Raw genomic sequence first — 23139 nt, 5'->3', positions numbered from 1 at the left:
CAAGTTTCCTGATCTTGCAAGACATTTTAAAACAATTGTACATCTGACTAACTAGAAAACAACAGTCCAATTTTACCTTTAAAACTGCCTGTTCTCTCCATTTGTTTGAGGCTGCTATTTGCAGACTGGGGCTTCAACACCTGATCTTTGAAATGATTTTGCTGTTTGATGATCTCAGTCTTTTTATTGCCTTCAGAAGTTCCCAGATCATTGATCATATTTTCATCTGTCTGCTCCTCATACATGCTATTATTCTTACAGTAACAGGGTCCAGTATCGTAGGTTTCTTTGGAAAAATCATGTTCTTGACAAAAAAAGAACCGATGGGCATTTTCACCTTGAAATCTTTTGGACTCATTGAGATAGTTCAAATAAAAATAATATTTAGCCAAAATGCCATCACTATGGCTGAAATCTAATGGGAATGTATTGCTGCAAAGTGGTTTCTCATGACCATCCCCTTTAATAGTTGCAGTGAGGAATTCTTTAGCACCAAATGCTGATTTGAGGCCAATTGCAGAAATATTATGATTTACAGAGCTTTGCTCATTTTTGGAGACGATACAAGGCTTATGGACTACCTGGTCATCCCTGATCTGGTGAGGCCTAGCTAGCAAAATGCAGTCACTATTGCTCTTATTCATGCTTTTGTGATTCAAAGAGTCTGAGTCCTCTTTATAAGTATTATTTACTTTATAAGCATTATTTTCTGAAGGCTTCAGTAATGAACTCTCCGAACTGCTCTTAATTTGCATAACTGAATATTCCAATGGAGATATCAATTCTGCATCTTTTTGATATGTATCACAACTATTTTTGTTAAAATTGACTTCCTGTTTATTTTTCCTCCCTTTAAAGATCTTGTCCATTTCCAGCGTTTGCTGTAATTTAGATTCGTTTCTCTGGTCTGAGGCTCTCTCTAGAGGTGGAATACCTGATACCTGATCCCTCAGCATATCTTTTTCTACTGTAGACTTGAAATGAAAATGGATATTTCCATTTGTAGACTTTTCATGGTTGCTTTTTATGGAATTCCGTCTTCCACTAAAATCTTCATATTTTGGAGTCTGGGTAAAACTCTTGCATTTATATTCTCGAATATCCAAGGTTTCCATTCCTGAATTCCATTCTTCGTAGCTGTCAAGCATTATTTTGAAGGTAAATTCATCTTCCGGCATTGATGAATTGAAATATTTCATAATAGTTGGATTGTCAAAGTTAGCACTTTTATAATTTTTGCTGTCCATAGTTGTCCACTTTAAATTATTTTCTGTCATATTTGTCCACTCTTCATCCGAACTGTCACTGAGTGGAGCCCAAAAATAGTTTTCATTTTTATGTTTGGCTGGCTGGATGGAATCTGAAATAAAGCTTGCAGGACATGATGTATTATTAGTTACCAAAGTCCCAGGAGTTTCTTGTTCAAAATTCTCTGAATTATTTTCAAAGGCTACAGAGCTTTTTAAAATATTTGCATATAACAGCTTTGGATCAAAAGTGTCAGGCTTTTTATTTATGCTATCTTTGCTCCTGTTACTTTGAACCATCTTTTTTAATATGCAGTGATCCCAGACAGGTTGATTACTTTCCTGAATGCTATCCCCAATGGGAGACTGATCAAGAAACAATTCTGTCCAATTTACATGTTTGAGTTTTTGAATCTCAGGGATGCTACATTCCCTATGTAGTTCATTATCTGATTCTGAAATACATATATTCTTTAAGCATTTTCTTTCGGCAAGACCAGCTGTAGCTCTTGCTGTTTCTTCCTTTCTTAGAGAGGTCACTTCAGAGAGATTCCCAATAGTTGAAGGCTTTTTTCCATTTACTGTTTCATTGGGTTCTTCAAAGCCCATCTTAGTATCAATTGTAAAATTCAACGAACAACTTCTAGACTGTATGGAATTGTTATTATCTGCTGAATAAGGCACTATTTTTCCATAGCAAGATATAGGAATAAATGATACAGAGATTTCAGGAACAGTATCACCAACAGATGGGTATAGTATATTCTGAGACGGATATTCCATCTGTAGAAATAAAAAAAATGCACATTAAAGCTGTTTTATCTGAAGATGAAAACTATTGCTGAGCCTAAACAGTTAAACATTGGAGCTCTCAAATCTTGTCTCCCATAAATCCTTTGAGTTTACATACCCTGGCCTACCTTGTTACCTTAGTAGCTGCTACATAGTTATTGCTACTATTACTTCTCTTCCAAAGAATGCTTTTGCCTGGCATCCTATCCCTACAACTGGGGTATAAGACAGAAAAAAAAACCACACACACTAGATGCTTTATCAGCAAATAAGGGGAAAAAAGGAAATAATGAATTTAATTCTCCTTGGAAGTTAGATTGATGTAAGTTATCATTAAAATCACACTATTAAGAAAAGGAAGCAAAAATTTATTATTTATTTTAGGTAGTCACAAACAATCAATGTTTCAGGAAATTAAAACAAAAAAAAATCAGTGCTCTTAAATCCACAAATAGTACTTAAAGGAATCTGTTATAAAAAAAACTATAAAGGAGAAGATAATCTCCTGATAAATCACAAGTTGAACTGCTTGTCAGAGATCTCAAGAAGCATCAAACATACAACAGCTGAGCTTGCACAGTTCCTTTTTGATTCAGCTTTACTTGGGCTTAATTTTTGATTTTCTGGAAAGTCCAAGCTAAATTCAGCAGCTGAAGAAAAATTTCAACCTTTTGCTTCCCTTCATTCACAAAATAGCATACCTATTTTTCTCCCATAGAAATATTTCCTGCCATTTCATGCAAAGACAAGCAAATATCTCTCCCTAGGAGTGAAGAAGTTGAAGATTTGACTCAGTATCGTATATGACAAACTACATGTCACCTCAATGTTGGCAGAAACTCAAGAGTGCCTGTCATTTACACTAGTTAGTATCTGAGAGAGAGGTAAATGACAGAACATGTCACACTGTGATGTAAAGTTCACTGATTTTGTACATGTGTTGTGACATTGCACACAAACACCTAAGGATCACAACTTGTGCTGTAATGTCAAGATACACTTTTATTGTGTTGAAGAAACCTCCAGATTCTGCAGATCCCTATGGCTGTGAAATCCATGAATATGGGACTGAGGGCTTGCTTGCACATTCACAACAGGTATAGATACCAATATTTCACATAATTATATTTGGTTCAAACTAATAAGGCTGCACCTCTCAGAAGATAGCAAAAAATGCTCTGTTATAATCTCTGCAAAATACCATAAATCCTCATCTTATTTACATAAAACAATGAAGTCCATCTTCCTGAACCAATGGACACATATGGAATAAGTATTTTCAGAGCTCTTACAAAACAATGTAAGTGGATATGGCCAGTTATGCATTTTGAAAAAGTGGAATGGAGAAACATGCCTAACAGCAAACTGAGGTCAAGTCTTCAAAAATCATTCAAAATAATTTAGTCAACAAGTGCAGGACACAGATTTCTAATCACAAAGTTGCTGAAACAAAGTACAACAAAATATAACATTTAAATTGCTCAGTTAGTGGTTTTTTTTTTTTTTTTTTTTTTTGAGAAACAGGACTTATAAATGACCAAGCAATAGCCAAGCTGGCTGAGGATTAAAAGAACAAAAATCTAGCTAGAAGCATCTATAGAAGAACAAATAAAGACAGCAGTCACACCTGTGTGATTAAAACTTCACCGTTTTTTTGGGGGTGGCACATCTGACTGAATCAATAGAACACCCTGTTATCACACATGAAATGAGTTCGCCATCATTCAACAAGCCAGAACCAATGGTATCTGAACAAGCCCTGATGACACAAAAATGACAAGCATGTGAAGATATCATGAAGCAAATATTGAACTTACATACATGCACCCGTCCTCCTTTCTACTCCTTTTCCACCCACAGCTGTAGAGGCAGGATAGGGATAAGCAGTGGAAAAGGCACGTTTTCTGCCCTGTTCTCTGTCAGCCCCTATATTGGCCGATAGTGCTGGAGGTTGAAACATTCAGGATGCACATATGAATATTCCTGAGATCAGGATCCTGACTTGAGCAATCTGTAGATTTTATAACTACTGATTCGGGACAGACCATAAAGCATACTAATTCTAACCTTGCTGATTTTAAGTCTCCAGTTTACAGGAGGGAGAAAACATCTTATGAAGCGCCCAAGTCTTATTTCTCAGAGTCACAGAGAATGTGATAACAAAGCATTCTTATGTCATGCCAGCTCCTTCTAAGTTACCAGGAAAAAAATGGATGGATAAAGCTTATGAAGTCAGTTTGATCTAGAGCCAGCTTGGTCAAGAGGTTAAGTCACCTAGCAAGAAAGCAGGAGACCATGAGTTCAAGTCCTGCCTTAGCCATGAAAGCCAGTCGGGTGGGTTTGGGCCAGTCACTCTTTCTCAGTCCAACCCATCTCACAGGACTGATGTTGTGAGGAAAATAGGAAGGTGTGTTGGATATGTTCACAGCCCTGAGTTGTTGTTTTTGTTGTTTTAAAAAAGGGGGTTATAAATAAAATGTCTCTCTGGAAAATTTGGCAACCTAGTTCGGATTTCGGCCTGACAACCTCAACAAACCCTCTCTCCAACCATGAGCCTGGGCTACGAGTAGTAAAACCCACCTCCTCCATCGGCAGCATGCTCCTAACCAGGCTCCAAAAGCAAAGGAAACTGCAAGCCTCCCTTGCGCGGATTGGTTGCAGTTTTCGCGGCGCCCTCAAGAAGACTACACAGGTTGGGCCGACCTCTCTCTCTCACACACACTCTCTCTCTCTCTCCTTTGGAAGAAAAAGGTAAAGAAGAGGCGCCAAAACTGAAGGAGCCGCTGGGAAGTTTTCTCTAACACCAACCGTGGGAAATGTGTACTCCGCCATCCCCGTGGCAACCGCCGAGGGTGGAGCCAGTCGCCGAGGGAAAAGGGTGGAGATGCCGGCTCCCTTCTCCATTGCTGAGAGCGTCTGAACCGGGTCTCCGTTTCCGCCCGCCTTTTCCCTCGTCCTCTTTCTCCTTCGAAGACTGCTAAATGCCCTAGAACGGCGGTTGTAATTCAACACCACATAACCAGTCCCGATATACCTGACTTTTATCCTAAGTAATGACAACAGTAAGCGTATCAGATGAATTTTGAGCGTGTGTTTTTCAATAGGCTTTCGGCTGCCGCCTGTATCTCCTTATCCTTTTTTCCAAGTCCTGGAAACCTTCAAAATAAATAGGCTTCCAGCTGCTACACTACAGGGACAAGCCAAACTTTCCTTGCGTGAGCACACAGTTGCACTAGGGGGCGCTGTCGGATTCAGAGAAAGAAAAAGACCTATTTTTCTGTCCGCGGGAAAGTTCTGAAGGAATTGCACCGTGTTCTCCCTCACGCGCTTCCTGCGTAAGCTTGGCTCTGAATGGCGGAACACACGCAGTTTGCGCACAGAAGGTTCCCTGCACCTTCTTCCAAAGGAGAGAGAGAGAGAGAGAGAGAGAGAGAGAGAGAGACACACACACACACACCGACTTCATCATAACCTGCTGCTTCTTTCTCTCTAATTCTCCTCCCCCTCCCCCCCCCCGTTGACTTGTTGCTGCCCCAGAATGATAATGACATGATGCCATTTGGAGATTCTAGGGAAATGATTGGAGATTTTATTGATTAAAAGTAGGCTGCATCAACTGTCATCAAATAAATTTAATGCCAGGTGTAAGGCTATATAAAAATGTATTGCCTGATGTATTTGGCTGCCTGGTTATCAAGATAAGGACAGCAAAATGGTCCCTCTGGGTTTCCTTTTTTATTTACTAAAATTAGGCCAAAATAGGAGATGGAGGTTGAGGAATGCTTGATTAGCCCATCCTAAAGGCACTACTGTTCCCTGTCATCTCTGCATAGAAGAAACAAGCAAGTAAAACAAACACTTCATTCTCATGTCCTCTTTAATGGATTAAAAAGATCCCATAATGCGTCTTTTCCTTTGTTTCCAATTAAAGTTGTCCTTAGCTATTCCAGATTTAAATTAGAATACAGGTAGTCTTCAATTTACAACCATTCATTTAGCAACTAATCGAAGTTACAACACACTGAAAAAAGTGAGTTTGACCATTTTTCACACTTATGACTGTTGCAGCATCATGTGGTATACATTCAAATGCTTGACAACTGACTCATATGTATGTCCCTCCTGGCCAAGCCCCCCCCATCCCCCAAGGTCAACTGCAACCCTGATGCAGCCCTCAATGAAATCGAGTTTGACACCCCTGCTCTAGGCATTTAGACATCAGCTTCAAGATTCACTGGGTACCAGCCTTCTGCTGAGGCATCTGTCTTCAGAATGCTGACTGGTGTTTTCTGACTGTTTGAAAGATCCCACAAGAAAGCTATAAATATAAAAGCCACACTTCACTGTGCATTAATGATTCACCTGCGGAGATGGTTACCAACATCAAATTTCTGGGCAGGCAGTTAACAAGTAGGCTGGCTTGGTCGCTCAACAGCAAGACACCGGTGAAGCGGGCACAGCAGCACTTGCATTTTCTGCACCACATGAGAAAAGCAAATCTTCCTTCCCCTAGCCCAGTGATGGGCAACCTTTTCGGCGTGGTGTGTCAAAATTCGGCAAAAAATCGAGCATAACTCGCGTGGTGTGTCACTTCGACAAAAAAACATAATTTTGCGCAATTTATAGTTTAAACTACAAAAATGTATAATTGCAATATATAATAGTATTTAATAAACCAAAAACAAATTATTTAACATACCTGCTTAGTAACTTCTTTGTTCATCAATCTGTCGATTTCGTATGTTGCCCTTGATATTATTGAACTTGTTTGGGGTGCCGTGAACTGAGATAAGTGAGGGGGAGGGCGAATTCTTTAACTAACCTGCATATTAGTGACTTTTTTGTTGCTGAATTTCATTGGCTAAATCTTCAATTGAAGGTTGGTATTTTGTACACTTCAGGCCCAAGCAAGCGCTACTAACCTCATCTGTCAATCTGTTTCTTTTGTTGGTTTTGATATTATTTAATGCTGAGAATAAGGTCTCACAAAAGTACGTAGAAGGAAAAATTGTGAGTAAAGCTGTTGCTATATTTTTCAGGGTGCTAAAAGTGTCTGGTAGTCTGTTCCAGGCACTCCAAATTTCCTGTTCGTAGTGGCACTCATCTTGATTCTCCAAGCGGCCCCTTTCCAGATTCTCAAGCTTTGACCTCAAGTCGACAAACACCTGAGCCCAGATGCTGTCTTGAAATTCTGCAAGCTGCATCTCCAAATCATCTATTTGCATCCATTGGAAACCATTTAATTCCAAACTATTGTAGACTACTACATCAGGATACTTAATTATTCTCATGGTCTGTTCTAGATTGACTAAATCTATCAGTAAACTGGTCAAGTAACGAGTCTAAAACATGCTGGCACTTCATATGCAAGAGTTCCACTTCATTTCGTACAGCTGCACTGGCCTTCTCAAAATGCTTTTGTACTCGAGGAAAATACTTATACATTTTAGTTTCTACATTTTGCTTGAAAATTTTTACTTTACTTTCAAAAGCTTTTATGTATCCAAACATAACATCAATACTTTTGCCAAAACCTTGTAACTTTAAGTTCAGTTCATTAACATGAACAGAGAGATCTGTAAAAAACATCAGGGTGTTGACCCACTTATCATCATTGAGCTGAGGAAAGTTTCCCAGATCCTTATCTTCAAGAAATACCTTAATTTCTTCAAAGCACTCCACAAAGCGCTCAAGAACCTTGCCTCGGCTCAGCCATCTTACATTATTGTACATCAGCAGTCCACTGTAGGTGGAATCAACCTCCAGTAAAAGTGCTGAAAATTCTCGCTTGTGAAGGGGGCGAGCAGCTATTAAATTAACTATTTTTGTAACAACTGACATTAAGTCATTTAAGTCAGTGAATCCTGCCTTGGCACATAAAGCCTCCTGATGGATAATACAATGAAAAGGCACAATCGGATGTCCAATAGCTTCTGTAAACAATTTCACAAATCCAACTTTTTTCCCCACCATGTTTGGGGCACCATCTGTCGTCACTGACACAACTTTAGAGATATCAATGCTTAGGTCGCAGAATGTTTGCATAACAACCTTACATATTTCGCTTCCTGATGTACTTGTTGGAACTGATACTAACTTTATCAACTCTTCTCTCATTGTGTGACTATCAGAATATCGACCAATAATGGCCAACTGAGCATGTGACATGACATCAGTAGTTTCATCAAGACAGATGGAAAAATATTTACAATTCCTTATGTCTCTCTTTAATTGATGTTGTACGTTTGTGTTCAGTCTCATTATTCGGTCTTTTATGATATTTCTACTGAGTGGTAACTCAGATATTCTCTTAATAATTGCATCTTTATTCTGCATATCATGAAATAGAAGTGGCGCACATCTTAGGAGAGTTTCTTTAATAAATTCTCCCTCATTAAGTGCTTTTGCATGCTGAGCTATGGAGTGAGCAATGCTCAAACTTGCAGATGTTAAATTTGTACAGCCTTTTATAAATTTAAGGATGGAGTTAGATTGGCTCTTATAAAGGTGTAGCTTCCTGGAAATGTATTCCTTCCTTTCATCCTCACTTTTTTCCAAGAGCTGGGAATGATTAGTTTCAAAATGTCTATTTATATTCCACGTTCTGCTTACTACCGTTTCAGTACATAGAACGCAAAATGATCTGCCATTTTTTTCTATAATACCATACATCTCGCTCCATGTCTCTTGAAAGGGTCGGCCACTGCTACTACCACTCCCTTTACTTAACCTTTGTTTTTTTATTTTTGGGGTGCTCCATCAGTGGGCCAGTGCCAGCAGATAGAATTATAGATAGCTTGTTAGCCAATTAGGGGTTAACTAGCCTAACACAGCCTCCCCCTCACTTATCTCAGTTATTGTGGGCAATTACAAGTCCATGGCACCCCAATAGTTGCTGCTAATGGCGCTCACAGGTCCCCCTTACTGTGTGGCACTCACTAATTGCGGCCGGACTGGAGAAAGGCGCGCACTGTTCCTGCGCTCCTCTCCTGGGGGTCCTCCCTAACGTACTCTCAGCCGTGCTGATGAAGTGTGTGTGCACAGCACGCACGCCTTACCAGCAGCCCCTGCACTGATAAAGGGGCTGTGCCTGTGCTTGCCTGTCAGTCGGCAGTGGCGCAGGCTGAAGTTTGCGGCGGGGACACAGTGAATGAGTGAATGTGGGTGGGGGAGATCACACGTCCCGCCCCCCGTTCCTCCAGCACAGAGCGTATTTCTTTCATCCTTCCTGGATCCAAGGCCATAGTGGTATGGTTGCTCTAGGGGGGCGGTAGTCATAATGGGAAAGTTTTAGTGGGTTCAAGTCCCACATAACCTTGTGACCCGCCAGGTATCCGTGGGGATTTCTCTTCCGTGGCGAAAAAAAAAAAAAAATTTCTTTCATCCTCGGCGTGCAGGAGCCGAGGATGAATTGCATAAAATCGCATGAAATCCTGCGCGTGTCACCCCAAATGGCTACGCATGTCAGCACTGACACGCGTGTCATAGGTTCGCCATCACTGCCCTAGCCTTACCACTTTCTACAGAGGGACGATTGAGAGCATCCTGTCATATAGCATCAGTCTAGTTTAGAAGCAGCACTGCTTCAGACAGGAAGGGGGTGCAGTTCCCTCCCTTCCATCCAGGACATAGCATAGAAGCGTTGCTTGAGCAGGGTCTGTAAGATTGTCTGTGACCCCATAAATCCTCTTCACGACCTGTTTTCCTTGTTACCTTCTAGAAGTGGTATCCGAAGCAGAACATCCAGATTCAGTCACAGTTTTGTTCCATACAGTATTAATAAGGTGACCAACCGTTCTCCTTTTGTGAGTTCTGTCCTCCCTCAAAAAGTGTCCTCCTACATGTCCTCCTTTTCGATATTTGAAGACTAATCTGCAGGGCTTTTTTTTCTCATAGAACGCTCAAAACGGCATTCCGGCACCTGTTTTTGATGGGTTTTTTTCAACATTTGCATGAGCTGTGCTACTTCCCCTATTGGCTTTCGAAAGCCAATAGGAATTGCTGCTGAGTGCACCAAAACACCCAGCCGGCACCTGTAAGTTGTCTACAGCGAAGGCGAATTGGCAGGAACTTTGCACCCCTCCCTGCTACCCAACTACACCATCTCCTAGTTAGTCCCGAAGATACCTGGAGGAGACTAGAGCGGCGATGCCACAGTAACTTTCTCTTGATCTTCGGCCCTGCTAGGGCAATAATGGCTGCGGGCGCAAGAGGCAGGGGCAGCGGGGCTGCTGCAGGCAGGGGTGTGAAGGGCAGTGGTGGCTGACTGCCCCCTGTGCTGTGGGAGCCATGGGGCCTGCTCTACACGGGGCAGTGGTGCTGGCAAGGCAGCTGCAGGCAGGGTGTGTCGACAACGGGCTGCCCCCCGGGGCCGAAGCCGGCGCAGCTGTTGCTTTGGGAGCTGCGGGGCCCGCTCTACACGGTGGGGCAGCAGTGCTGGCAGGGCGGCTGCAGGCGGGGGCACGGCGTGTAAGCATAATTACAATATAAAATGTTATTGTTACAAATATTTATTATGCATTTATCATATTATAGTGTATTCTGTATTATTGTTGCAATGAATAAAATGTTTATTTATGATATTTTTTTCTTCAATTTATTTGTATCCTCCTTTTCATTGTAAAAAAGTTGGTCACCTTAGTATTAATCTTGTGAAATCTAAAACTTCCTCCTTCCATTTTGTATTCAAGTGGACAGTGATTAATATTTATGTTACATATGTAAGGGTGTAGGTCTATACATGTTGTATACACTACAGCGTGTTTAAATGTGTGTTATGTATGTGCGCAAATAAAACATGACAATAAAGATCTATCAATGCATGACTTTAGAGCGGTTTGGAGAAAGTATTAGATTTGATTTTTTAAATCTTGACTGAATGTAGAGATGTATAGAGAAGATCTTGGAGAAGGAATGCACAATTATATTCTGGAAGGCCAAAAATGTGAGAAACTCAAGATTATCCTGTCTTGATTCTCTTTGGTGTTAAGAGGGAGAGAAGGAAAAATGCTGTTAGGCCTTCAAGCTTGTTATTATAGCCTCTATCAATAACAATTCTAGTATTAGTCCTGTGCTTAGAAAATTAGTACTCTATCAAGAAAGCACTATCCTTGTGTTGCACAGATTTAATAAAAAAAGAATTGGGACCTGCCGACTATGTATTGCTCATTCTGTCCTCCATGAGCACATTTCATCTTTTTCATTGCTTCTGCTGGTGACTTTATGTGCCTGAAACTTTGTTTTCATTAATTTCTGTCATTATTGTCTGACTTTATTGGCAACATACAGCACTAGTCAAAGGACTGGTCATTAAGTCTCCTTTTTCAGCAGCATCATATTTAAACATGAGTCTATCAGCCCATGGTGGCTCTTTTCAATGTATTTTTATTAGGGAGTCTTATCATTACATTAACATATAAAACAGTCAAGATGTGGACATAGAAATGTTAAATTCACTTTACAAAGATAAGGCTCAAGTTTACAGGTTTATATTTCCCGCCCTACCCATGCCAGGAATTCTTGCCCATTTGCATTTCAGAGAAATAATCCCTATTTAATTCTTCCCAGAGTTTGTGTTTATAAATATTAAACAAACCACAAAATATACGTCAAGTACAGAATGTTCTACAATATAGTCCAAGCACAAACAGAAATACACAATACTGCACCTACGAACTCTTCATATGCCAGTACTTCCAGTTCTGGAGACAAGACTTCTCTGATTTATGTACATATTCTTCAGTCTTTTCTCATGTCTAGAATCTAGAAAAGAGCCCTCACAATTTGATTGATATATCTCTATCCCTTCATGTACATGCACGTGCCATTCATTGTATACATATCCTTATTGCACAGTTTATTCTCTGAGGTAACTGGTTCCTCAAGCAATTCAATCTTTCCCAGATCAAATTAACTACTACTAACAAAGGTTTCTAATGATTTTGGAGCAATAGTACATGGACAAGACTACATTTTAGAATCCAGGATCTATAACGAGCTTGGTATAAATACCCAGAGGACCAAGACAAGAGTTTGGATTTATTGCTATTATAATATTTGCAATATCTATATAGTCTACTTTTATAACTATCTCTAGGATTACTGTTATTTTGGTTTGGAAAACCACAATAGATGCTTCCTGACTGGGTTTTGATTCAGCTCAAAGTTTCAAACAGGATTAATATCACCAAATAATAAATAGAATTTTTCTTAGCAATGAAATAATTAAGGAAGAGCTCAAAAACACACTGAAGATAAAATGGTTTCAGTCATAAAAACATTTCATATATTTACTTATGATTGAAAAGATGGCTCTAAAAAAACCTACAAGTATTTACTTTTTAGATGATGTAATACATGAAAGGGAAATTACCCAAGCATTTCAACTAGCCAATTATATAAAAAAAGAAATCTAGTTTAAAACTTGTGTCCTGATCCAGTTGCTCTTAGCAACTCTGAGAACTCCAGAAAATGAACTATTCTAAATCAGCTCATAATTTCTTCTAGAGTGCATACATATTCTTTATACAAATTACAAACACAATCTGATTTTTAATTAAGCACATGGGAATTACATGGGAGTTAGTTAGAAAGGTTTATATATTAGAAAGTAGATGAAATATGGATTAGGTTTTGTTGCAATATTTTTAATAGGAAATGTAAATAAAAATATTTTTTAAAAAATTTAACTTTAAGTTTAAAATGTACTTTAAGTACTTCATACATTTATTCAATTATTTAAAAAATAATAATTTATTATTTTGTAATAATAGACACCAATTCTAAAACTTTAATAGAACAAGAATGCTTTGGGAGCTTCCTTGAAACAAAAGGCTGTAATCTTATTAATCTCGAACAAGGATCTAAACTGAACATATTTCTAAGGAAACAAGTGTAGGACTGTGTGTAAATATTGCTGGTATAGTTAGGAAAGGGGAAGAGTGAATTTTGTCTCATGAAATCCAGATTGGCAAATATGCTATTCAGTTTAGTTCTTCTGCTTCTACCTCCATACATTTGAAAATTGGGCATGTGAAAATGTTGATCTTCTTTAAATACATGAGATTTTAGTCACATCCTCTTAAAAGAGCTTGGTGTTTTACACAGGCACAAAATCTCCATCAAGACAACAAAGATAACAATACACCACTTCAAAAGGACTTTTTATAAATAAATCATGTGCATCCATTGTTAATTACACCAGGTAAGAAAGCATGCTTAAAAATAATGGCATGAAATTGTGACTTTGGGATTTATCGTAATGAAAAATAATGAATATAATCAGAAATTAACTTTTTCCAGGTGTCTGAAATTCACAGAAGTTTTTCACAGAAACTTCTATCTTTGTTATGTATTTTAGTAAGTTTAGCTTTATTTTTATTTTTTTTAAATCACCATTTCTCTGTAACTTACAATCATGTACACTCAATTCAAAATTTCTAAATCTCCCTCAAAACTGTATTTGTACTACTTTGCAAAGAAAAACTTTCATGAGTGCATCAAAGTAAAAATCCAAATTTCCATCTTGAGAAAATTATATCCCACTCTTCAGTTTCAGAACAGCTTCTGCAATGTGGTACTATACATTATACTGGTCATGTATCTGCTGCTTAATATTAATATTCCTCAGAGACATGAGGAATATGCAGGACAGGTTCAACCGATAGGAGAGTATGCTTAACCATTTCTGCATCCACTGATTTTTTTCTGCAAATACCCTTCCGAGCTGATTGTGCATACAGAAAAAAAAACAATGTACAAAGAAAGGAGTATCTTCTCCTCCCATGGAATTCTCACCTATAAATCACAGTTACACTGATTTATCCTAATGTATAATTCTTCCAAAAACTTGTTAATCAGTCTTTCCATATAGATCAGACATGCTTGTTTTCCATCTGAATTATTCACCTTGTGCATATCTTGAAGAATATTAGTCTTTTTTAAAAATGATAAAACGCTTTAAAAATTCATGTTATGTCTTTGTGCATTTATTCATCTGTACATTAAATATTTTCAGAAATTGCATTTGCTAAAAATTTACCAAAATTTGTAAAGACATAAAAATATTTTTAAATGAAAAAAATCAAACAAAAAAAATAATAAAACCCGAGCAATTGGTAGGTACTTATATAGGCATTGGTTAGTAGATATTGTTTTACTAAGGAATATATTCAAAAGCATCCTCTTCTACTTGTAGTAAATACTTAAAATTAGGATATCATGGCTTGATATGGTAGAAATGATAGCTTTCTCTTCAGCTTAATTACTGATAAAAACAGGAAAGCAAATAAAAATAAAGACTGCTTTTTGGTTACTTAAAGGCCACTACTACATCAATTATTCAATTACGAAAAGTAAATGTAAGAATTTTGAAGTTATTGTCTATCAAAATAAAGAACTAATTGAAGATAACCTGCAGGATGTTTATGAGCACCTAACTACTGACTAAAATTCACTAGTTTTGAATATAGCCCTTAGTTTTGCACATTTTTTTTTTATGTTTAAGAGCTGCCAAACAAATGGCTAATGAAGTCTACTTTGCAGGCTATCCACTGTCTGAGAGGACAGTAATATTCAATGTGAAATTGTTGAAACTCTGGTGTCTGGCGGATTTCATGGAGGAAAGAGATGTCAAGGTCTGATTCCAGAAGGACAAGTAGTAGAGGGAAAACCACAAGCAATAGCCCAAGCCCAACAAAAAGAAGTCTGGAAAAACTCTTCACAGCAGCATTTACCTTCAAGTTACCCATCAAAAAGTCATAGCTCCACCTAAGTGCTTTTCGGGCTTCCTTCAACTCTTCCTCCTCTGCAACCAAGAATGCATTTTCATCCGCCTCCAGTTCCTCAAATGAATCTGTATCTTCTTTCCCATTTTCTGCCCTTGGAGAAGTTTGAAAGAGAAGGTCTATCTCCTCATCATTAACAGGAGTGGGGAGCAAGCTGGTGCTTGGATTGTAGATCAATTCTGAAATTGTTAAAGGCTCCTCTTTGATTTTCTCACCCTCCTCAACTGAAAGATCTGAACCATCATCTGTTTCTTTAGTTGGAGAGCTTGATATCACAGGGAGAGAAATATCATCTTCTTTCGGCAGCTGGATTCCTGTAAAATGGCACTTTTAGATTCTCAAACTTACATTTCAAGGAGATAAAACTATAGACCAGTGTTTCTCAACCTTGACAATTATAAGGCATGTGGACTTCAACTCCCAGAATTCCACAGCCAGCGTTGCTGGCTGTGGAATTCTGGGAGTTGAAGTCCACATGCCTTAAAATTGTCAAGGTTGAGAAACACTGCTATAGACAAAACATAAACAACTGCAGAAAAAACTGCTTGCAATTTAACCATTAACTGGTTTATATTAAGTGAAGGGGACTTCTTCCTAGTTCAGCAAGCTAAATATAACTCGTTACCATTATTCATTTTATTACAAAATCCAAGTTTTTTAAAAATAAAAATCTGCATTTTGTAAACCTGAAATGAAAATCTTTGGTTATTTCATTGCACAGAACTATATTCCATGATTCTAAAACCATGATAAATACTGTACTTGCATTATCAGACACACGTATAATATGTGTTTATGATACATTATGATGTATCATAATCTATTAATAGACTATTGATAGCAGTAAATGAGAAAATACAGATTGATGGGAAATACTGGTTATCACGTAATTCTATTTCTCAAGATATAATATTAATCAATATTACAAGGATGTCATAAGTGACAAAATGCATTACAGTATGTAAGACAGTTTGAATGAACTAACTGGAGGAAAAGGTTTTCATTACTCCTAATATGGTTAAACTACAAATTGCATCATTTGCATCAACTTTGTGTAATGATACCAATATACAAATCATGCAGCTGATAGTATAATTTGAATCAATTTGTGTAAACAGCAGTGTGCAAATAGCATAAATCACAACAAATGATATTAACTAATTGAATATAAAGTAATTATCCGTACAAATTTTTATCTACTGTTAATCTGTGAAATTGACGTTTTGCTGTTTTAACAGTTATGCTTATGCCATTTAGCTTCAAAGTTAGCAACTCTAAATTAAAAGAGATCTCTATGTAAATTTGCAACAAACACTAATTTTTTGTACAGTCTTCTAAAATTATACAACTCCATTTAGAGTCCAGCTTTATTTAATTACTTTTTTGTGTGGGTGAACTGAAATGAGGTTTATTTTTCAATGCAAAAAACAGATAGGAATGAATATAAGCCTAAACTCTTAGAACTAAAGATACTACGTATAGGAAATTTCCCTAATTCTATCTCTATAGCAACAGTCTGGTAAAATAGTTTGGGCTAAGAAACAGCAACAGACTCAATGGCTTCAATGATCAGTTGTATTTATTTATTCAACAATATCAACAGCTTTGACAATCTGTTTTTAATTTAGTATTTCCCCTTGAATATCAATTGTAAGTCTGTTCACACTGGATTAGATTTAGCCTGGCTTTTATACATCTATTCAAAATAAACTAAAACTGCATCTAATTCAACTTGAGTTAAGACAATCTTGATTTTATTTATGGCTCCAAAATCCACTTTAAATGTTGTAATCCTAGATCATTCTGTTATCCTCCACAATTTATATATCTTCTCATTCATAATATCAAAGAAGTGGTAGGATTTAGGACTGATCTTGAAGGCAGAAGCACAAAAAGGATGTCCACCTTTGGATTGCTTCTTCAAGTAGCAAGGTGGCCAATGGATGTTTATTTGGATTTGGATATTAATGGAGATATTAGGGGCATCCCTGGGTGAAACAGTATGATAGTTGGTAGGGTTACTTTTTATTTCAATCAGAGCTGGTGTGATGGATAAATGAAGACAGGAGACAACCTGACCACAGCCACATAGGTGCAACCTGCATGTTTGCTTTGAATAAAGCTGGGTTGGATAGAGAAATGTACTATAACTCACTATGGGCTTTTAGAGTTGTAAATGAGATCCAGGATAACGGACATTTCTCTTTTAATATCTGTTTCTTGTTAATCGGCAGCTTTGAATGATTGTTTTCCCTGTTTGTATGACATTTCTATGGCTTAAAGCAGTGGTTCTCAAACTTTTTAATGCCGCGACCCCAACCGGTGGTAAGTCGAGGACTACTCAACCGGTCGTAAATCGAGGACTACTCAACTGGTGCAGCACTGTTTGCAGAATGGGACTTTTGGCGGGCTCAGCAGGGCAGAGACAGCCTGGACAATTCCTATTGGCTTTTGAAAGCCAATAGAATTAGACTCTATTCAAGAGAGTCTATTCTATTGGCTTTCAAAAGCCAATAGAATAAAAGGGAGTAGCACAGCTAAGGAAAAGGGGGGAAAATGGCGGACTGCATTGTTTGGCGACCCCCGTGAAATGGTCGTTCGACCCTAAATGGGGTCCCGACCCACAGGTTGAGAACCACTGGCTTAAAGAAAGGCAATTGAAGCTTAGACATGTGAATTTTATTTTCCTCCCTAGTCCATATTACGAAGCAGAAAGGAAAGAGGCAGATCTATGAAGGGAGGTAAAACCCATTCAATTAGAATGGTTCTTATCGGTGTCTCCTCTGTGTACTTCGCAAGTCAAACTGTATTACCACAGGATATGATGTCACTTTCTGAAGTGTGAAAACAGGAATCTTGAGTTACTCTGATGCAGAAATGGGGCAAATATAAGAAGACAAAATAATGGCACCATCATCTTCATAAGCTGGTTGGACTCAAGTGGCATCAACATTGAACAAACAAATAAATAATACATCTTTATGTTGAATGCCAGGCAGGTCTTTTAAAAAATGGTAATGGTTAAAAAAAGATAATCTCATAGTAGTACAAGAGTCCAACCTAGTCTTTATTATGAGATTAGCAGACTGTGGCAGGGATTTGTTTGGGCCCACTTATTGTCAATAAGCAATTCCTACTGTATTGGTTACAAACTTAATGGTATACAAGTTTTTCTTAATGGTGTACAAAGCAATATACAACTGAGGCCTACCTATTCTTACAGTCTTCCTCTGACTCTTTAATCATTAGCAGAAACTCTTGGGGCATTTTGCCACACATAATTTGACATTAATTCTCATTTCTTCATGTTACATGTCACTGGAGTTAAGAGCCTGAAAGAGGGCTTAATAATATTTATTTACTTAGACCTTTTAATTATTTCAAATTCTGATTTATTTTTTCAAAAAATTATTTCAGGCTTTCAATGAATTGTTAAGAGTTGCGTTAATTCTGTTTGTTATTTTAATTGCATTTTCTAAACTATCCTGGGTACTATAATAAATACAATCAAAGACAAGACAAAAGAGAAAAACAACAGTCTGGGAGAAAAAACTGAAACCCCATATGATATAGGACATATTCACTATTTGACAGTGATAGAGAATAATTAACAAAAATGTATTTCATATAAAATAAAACAAGTGCTACAACACGGAATGAGAAACTGGTAACATTCAAATAGAACAAATAGTAAAACTATGGACCTCATCTACTTCTACCTCCCAATAAATAATATTTGCAGATCAACAATACTGGCTATCACACATTTTGATCTGATTGCTGTATGAAATAAATTAACTAGTTTATAACCTAGATTATTTTGATTTAAAGCTATCAGCTATTTATTGAATCAACACTCCTCATGTTGGAGGCATATCTGTCATGGGCTATCAGGATAGGAAAATAATTAGTTCAAACCTACCATCTCTGCCCTGGAAAATGAAAATCTACTTCAAATAATCTCCTGATAACTTCAACTGAATTTGATGCTAACATATAACACAAAGAAGATAGGAAAAAGTTCCAGTTAAATAGTCAGTAGAATCTTTTAGAGCAGGTTATATACTTGTAGAACAAATGGAAACCTGTAATATACTAATAGGGAAAAAAATTAAAATAATTTGCAAAGTCATTGCATGTTTCTGTATTAATTTAGAAATAAGAGACTGTATAATATTGTTTCAATTTCCTCAAAAAGTAGGTTTTAATTTAATAAGAATGGAGAATTAATCATTTTAATTCTTCGTGGTATCCGTAGCAGAACATCCAGATTCAGCCATACAGCATTAACCTTGTGAACTCTCAAGCTTCCTCCTTCCGTTGTATATTCAAGATGGACAGTATTTAATATTTGTTATGTATATGTAGGGGTATGGGTCTATACATATGTTGTATATAGTATGTTTAGATGTGTGTCATGTATGTGGTTCACTTTGAGAGCGGGCAACTAAATTTCATTTTTGATGTGTGCCGTTGTGCCCACAGTAAAAAAATGACAATAAAGGTTATCTTATCTTATCTTAAAAAATTAATCTCAAGTAATTCAGCCACATGTATATATACACGTGTGTGTGTGTGTGTTTAAATAAATTCAGATTAAGCAGTATTCCTAGTCTTTAGTTGTTACTATTTTTGCACTCTTAACATTAAGATTAGAAAAACAACCCTTATAAAAGCATGAATTATGATTGCGTCTGATCCAGTATTTAGTTTTCATAGTTTATTTATTTATTTATTTATTAATAAAATTTATATGCCGCCCAATCCCGAGGGACTCAGGGCGGCGTACAAAATTAAAACAATATAACAATAAATAAGTACATTCATACAGCATGTCCAATCATATCCCGGCCCCCCCGGGGACATCAACCCCAGGCCTGCCGGAACAGGAGAGTTTTAATGGCTTTCTTAAAGGCCGGCAAGGTGGGAATAGTTTGAATCTCGTGGGAAAGTTGATTCCACCAGGTTGGAGCCACCACTGAAAAGGCCCTTCCCTGAGGGCCCGCCAGCCGACATTGTCTGGCCGACGGGACCTGAAGGAGGCCCAATCTGTGGGACCTCACCGGTCTCTGGGAACTATGCGGCAGTATGCGGTCCTGTAAGTAACCTGGTCCTAAGCCATGAAGGGCTTTAAAGGTGATAACCAACACCTTGAATTGTGTTCGGAGACCCACAGGAAGCCAGTGCATCTCACAGAGGATAGGTGACAAGGTACACCCACAATCGCTCTCGCAGCTGCATTCTGAACCAACTGCAGCCTCCGAACACTCTTCAAGGGTAGCCCCATGTAGAGCGCGTTACAGTAATCCAGTCTTGAGGTGACAAGGGCATGAGTGACCGTGAGTAGAGCCTCCCGGTCCAAATAAGGCCGCAACTGGTGCACCAGGCGAACCTGAGCAAAGGTCCCCCTGGCCACAGCCGATAGATGTTGTTCCAAATTTAGCTGTGAGTCCAGGAGAACACCCAAGTTGCGTGCCTGCATTGAGGGAGGTAAATTTACCCCCCCCCAGGGCTAATGATGGACCAACAGGATGACCCTTGGGGGGCAAGACCCAGAGCCACTCAGTCTTGTCAGGGTTGAGTCTAAGCCTGTTCACCCCCATCCAGACCCTCACATCTTCCAGGCATCGGCACATCACGTCGACTGCTTCACTGAAAGGACACGGGGTGGAGATATACAATTGGGTATCATCCGCATACTGATGATACCTCACCCCGTGTCGCCGAATGATCTCACCCAGCGGTTTCATGTAGATGTTAAAAAGGAGGGGGGACAGGACCGAGCCCTGAGGCACCCCATAATCGAGGCGCCTAGGGGTCGATCTCTGTCCGCCCGCCAACACCGACTGCGACCTGTCAGAGAGGTAGGAGGAGAACCACCGCAATACGGTGCCGCCCACCCCCACCTCTCCGAGACGACGCAGAAGGATACCATGGTCGATGGTATCGAAAGCCGCTGAGAGGTCAAGAAGCACTAGGATAGAGGAATGACCCCTATCCCGGGCTCGCCAGAGGTCATCGGTCAGTACGACCAAAGCAATCTCAGTGCTGTAGATGGGCCTGAAACCAGATTGAAAAGGGTCCAGATAATTCGTTTCATCCAAGGATCGCAAGAGTTGGGATGCCACCACCTTCTCTACAACCTTCCCCACAAAGGGGAGGTTGGAGACAGGACGAAAGTTCTTCAAAACAGCTGGGTCCAGGGAAGGCTTCTTGAGGAGGGGCCTCACCACCGCTTCCTTCAAAGATTGCGGGAAAGACCCCTCCATCAAGGAGGCGTTGATTATCGCCTGGAGCCAGCCTCGTGTCACCTCCCTACTGGCAGAAACTAGCCAGAAGGGGCACGGGTCCAATAAGCAGGTGGCGGCATTCATTGCCCTCATGGCCTTGTCCACTTCATCAGGGGTCACAGGCTCAAACTCGCTCCAGATAACATGACTAAGACCAGCCCCCGACATCTCGGCTGGCACTGTCCAGTCGGAGTCCAGGTCTCTCTGAATCTGAGCGATTTTGTCCGAGAGAAACTGAACAAACTCCTCAGCTCTCTCCTGCAAGGGTTCCTCCGCCTCCTCCCCTTTAAGAAGGGAGCGGGTCACCCTAAACAAGATGGCCGGGCGAGATTCTGCGGACGCAATAAGTGCGGAAAAGTGAACACGCTTTGCCACCCTTATCGCCACTAAATAAGTCCTAAGATAGGCTCTTAATAATGATCGGTCAGATTCAGAGTTACTGGTCCTCCAACGTCGCTCTAGACGTCTCTTGTGGCGCTTCATCTCCCGGAGCTCCTCAGTAAACCAAGGCGCCCTCCGGGGACCACTACCACAGAGAGGTCGCAAAGGCGCAATTCGATCCAGGGCCCCGGACGCCGCCTCATTCTAGGCCGCAACCAGAGACCGGACGAGTTGTGGACAAGGGAGTCAGGTATTTCCCCAAGTTCCTCCTGGAACCGATCTGGGTCCATTAGGCGCCTGGGGCGGAACCACCTAATCAGCTCCACCTCCCTGCGGTAGGGGAGTGATGCTCTGAAGTCCAGCTTCAATAGGAAATGATCTGTCCATGACAAGGGAGAGGTCTCTATTCCCCTTAATTCCAGATCATGTCTCCATTGCCCCGAGAGAAACACAAGGTCGAGCGTGTGACCACCCCTATGAGTCAGATCCTGGATTACCTGGGTCAGGTCCATGGTTGCCATGGAAGCCATGAACTCTTGCGCCGCCTCTGAGCATTCGCCGAGTGATGGCAGGTTAAAGTCCCCCAGTACCATAAGTCTGGGGAACTCCACCACCAACCCGGCTACTGACTCCAGCAGCACAGGCAGGGCTGTTGCAACGCAGCTGGGAGGTAGGTACATCAGCAACAAGCCCAACTGAACCCGTGAACCCACTTCAATAGGAGGGACTCACACCCAACAATCTCCGGGGCAGGAATCCCACGAGGACTCAGGGACCTCCGAGCAATGACTGCCACTCCCCCACCCCTGCCCTGATGTTGAGGCTGATGAAGCACCACAAACCCGTCCGGGCACATCTCCGAGAGGGAAACACCCCCCTCAGGGCCCAGCCAGGTTTCGGTTATACATGCCAAGTCCGCCCCCCTGTCCAATATTAGATCACGGACAAGGGGGGCTTTGTTGACAATGGACCTGGCATTAAGCAACAGCAGCCTACAACTAGGGCCCTGTACTCCCCTGTCACCAGTACTACAGGATGGGCCTTTTGAGGGGCCGGAACAAGGAATCGCTCTAATATAGCGAGTCCTCGTTCCCCGAAAATGGCCTGCCCCTCGGCTCCTGCTATATCTGCCCATCCCAGTCATAACCGGGATGCTCCGACCTTCTCCCATCCCCGGAGAACCCCAACCCTCACCAACCTTCTCCCTTCCTGACCAGACTAGCATTCCATGTTGCTCAGTTTTATTCTTTTTTACTTCATACTTGAAAAGGTCCTCATGTGTGAATACGTATTATATAGAATTTGATAAAATAGAAAACTGGACAGCTTATTGCCTGCTGGAGAAAGCTACCTTTTTAAAGATTAAATCAGAACATTCTTTCATTTCATTTTACATTCATCGCCACCATTCAAAATAAACACTTTTCTGACTTTAGCTACGTCATCACAATAATGGTGATGATGATGATGATAAAATAAAGGGTTAAAAGTATAGTTCATACAGAGCACATTAACACAACATAGTACAAAATTAAAATGGAATAAGACCACTTTTTCAGTATGGACATGATTTTAAAACACAATGTAAATTCATTTAAATTGCATTTTCATCATACACAAATATGGAGGACAAAAGCTCAAAAT

At 39.7% G+C, this 23139-nt stretch overlaps 2 protein-coding genes across 9 annotated transcripts in view; both read right to left on the bottom strand.

Annotated features, from left to right (window-relative positions):
- The window catches only part of LOC120299084, a 39257-nt gene extending 34299 nt beyond the window's left edge, over window positions 1-4958 (bottom strand). For 2 of the 5 annotated variants that reach the window (XM_039323523.1, XM_039323528.1), the window contains exons 1-2: window positions 4848-4958; window positions 77-2030 (exon numbers count right to left, since the gene is read on the bottom strand). In XM_039323523.1, coding sequence (XP_039179457.1) covers window positions 77-2030; window positions 4848-4943 — 2050 coding nt within the window. In that variant the 5' untranslated portion in view covers window positions 4944-4958. Of the gene's footprint in view, window positions 1-76; window positions 2031-3666; window positions 3779-3856; window positions 4572-4619; window positions 4828-4847 lie in introns of those variants that run through there. The other 3 variants (XM_039323526.1, XM_039323527.1, XM_039323525.1) reach the window with 3 other exon arrangements.
- Window positions 4959-11403: 6445 nt separating this feature from the next.
- Window positions 11404-23139, bottom strand: part of FRMD3 (FERM domain containing 3) — a 78093-nt gene continuing 66357 nt past the window's right edge. For all 4 annotated transcript variants that reach the window (XM_039323511.1, XM_039323512.1, XM_039323513.1 and 1 more), the window contains one exon: window positions 11404-15138. In XM_039323511.1, coding sequence (XP_039179445.1) covers window positions 14540-15138 — 599 coding nt within the window. In that variant the 3' untranslated portion in view covers window positions 11404-14539. The remainder of the gene's footprint in view (window positions 15139-23139) is intronic.

Source organism: Crotalus tigris, unplaced genomic scaffold, assembly GCF_016545835.1.
Source record: "Crotalus tigris isolate CLP2741 ecotype Arizona unplaced genomic scaffold, ASM1654583v1 scf7180000024276.985868, whole genome shotgun sequence".
NCBI lineage: Eukaryota > Metazoa > Chordata > Lepidosauria > Squamata > Viperidae > Crotalus > Crotalus tigris.
Note: the sequence above shows the minus strand (reverse complement) of the source record. Positions and strands in the feature narration are given on the sequence as shown.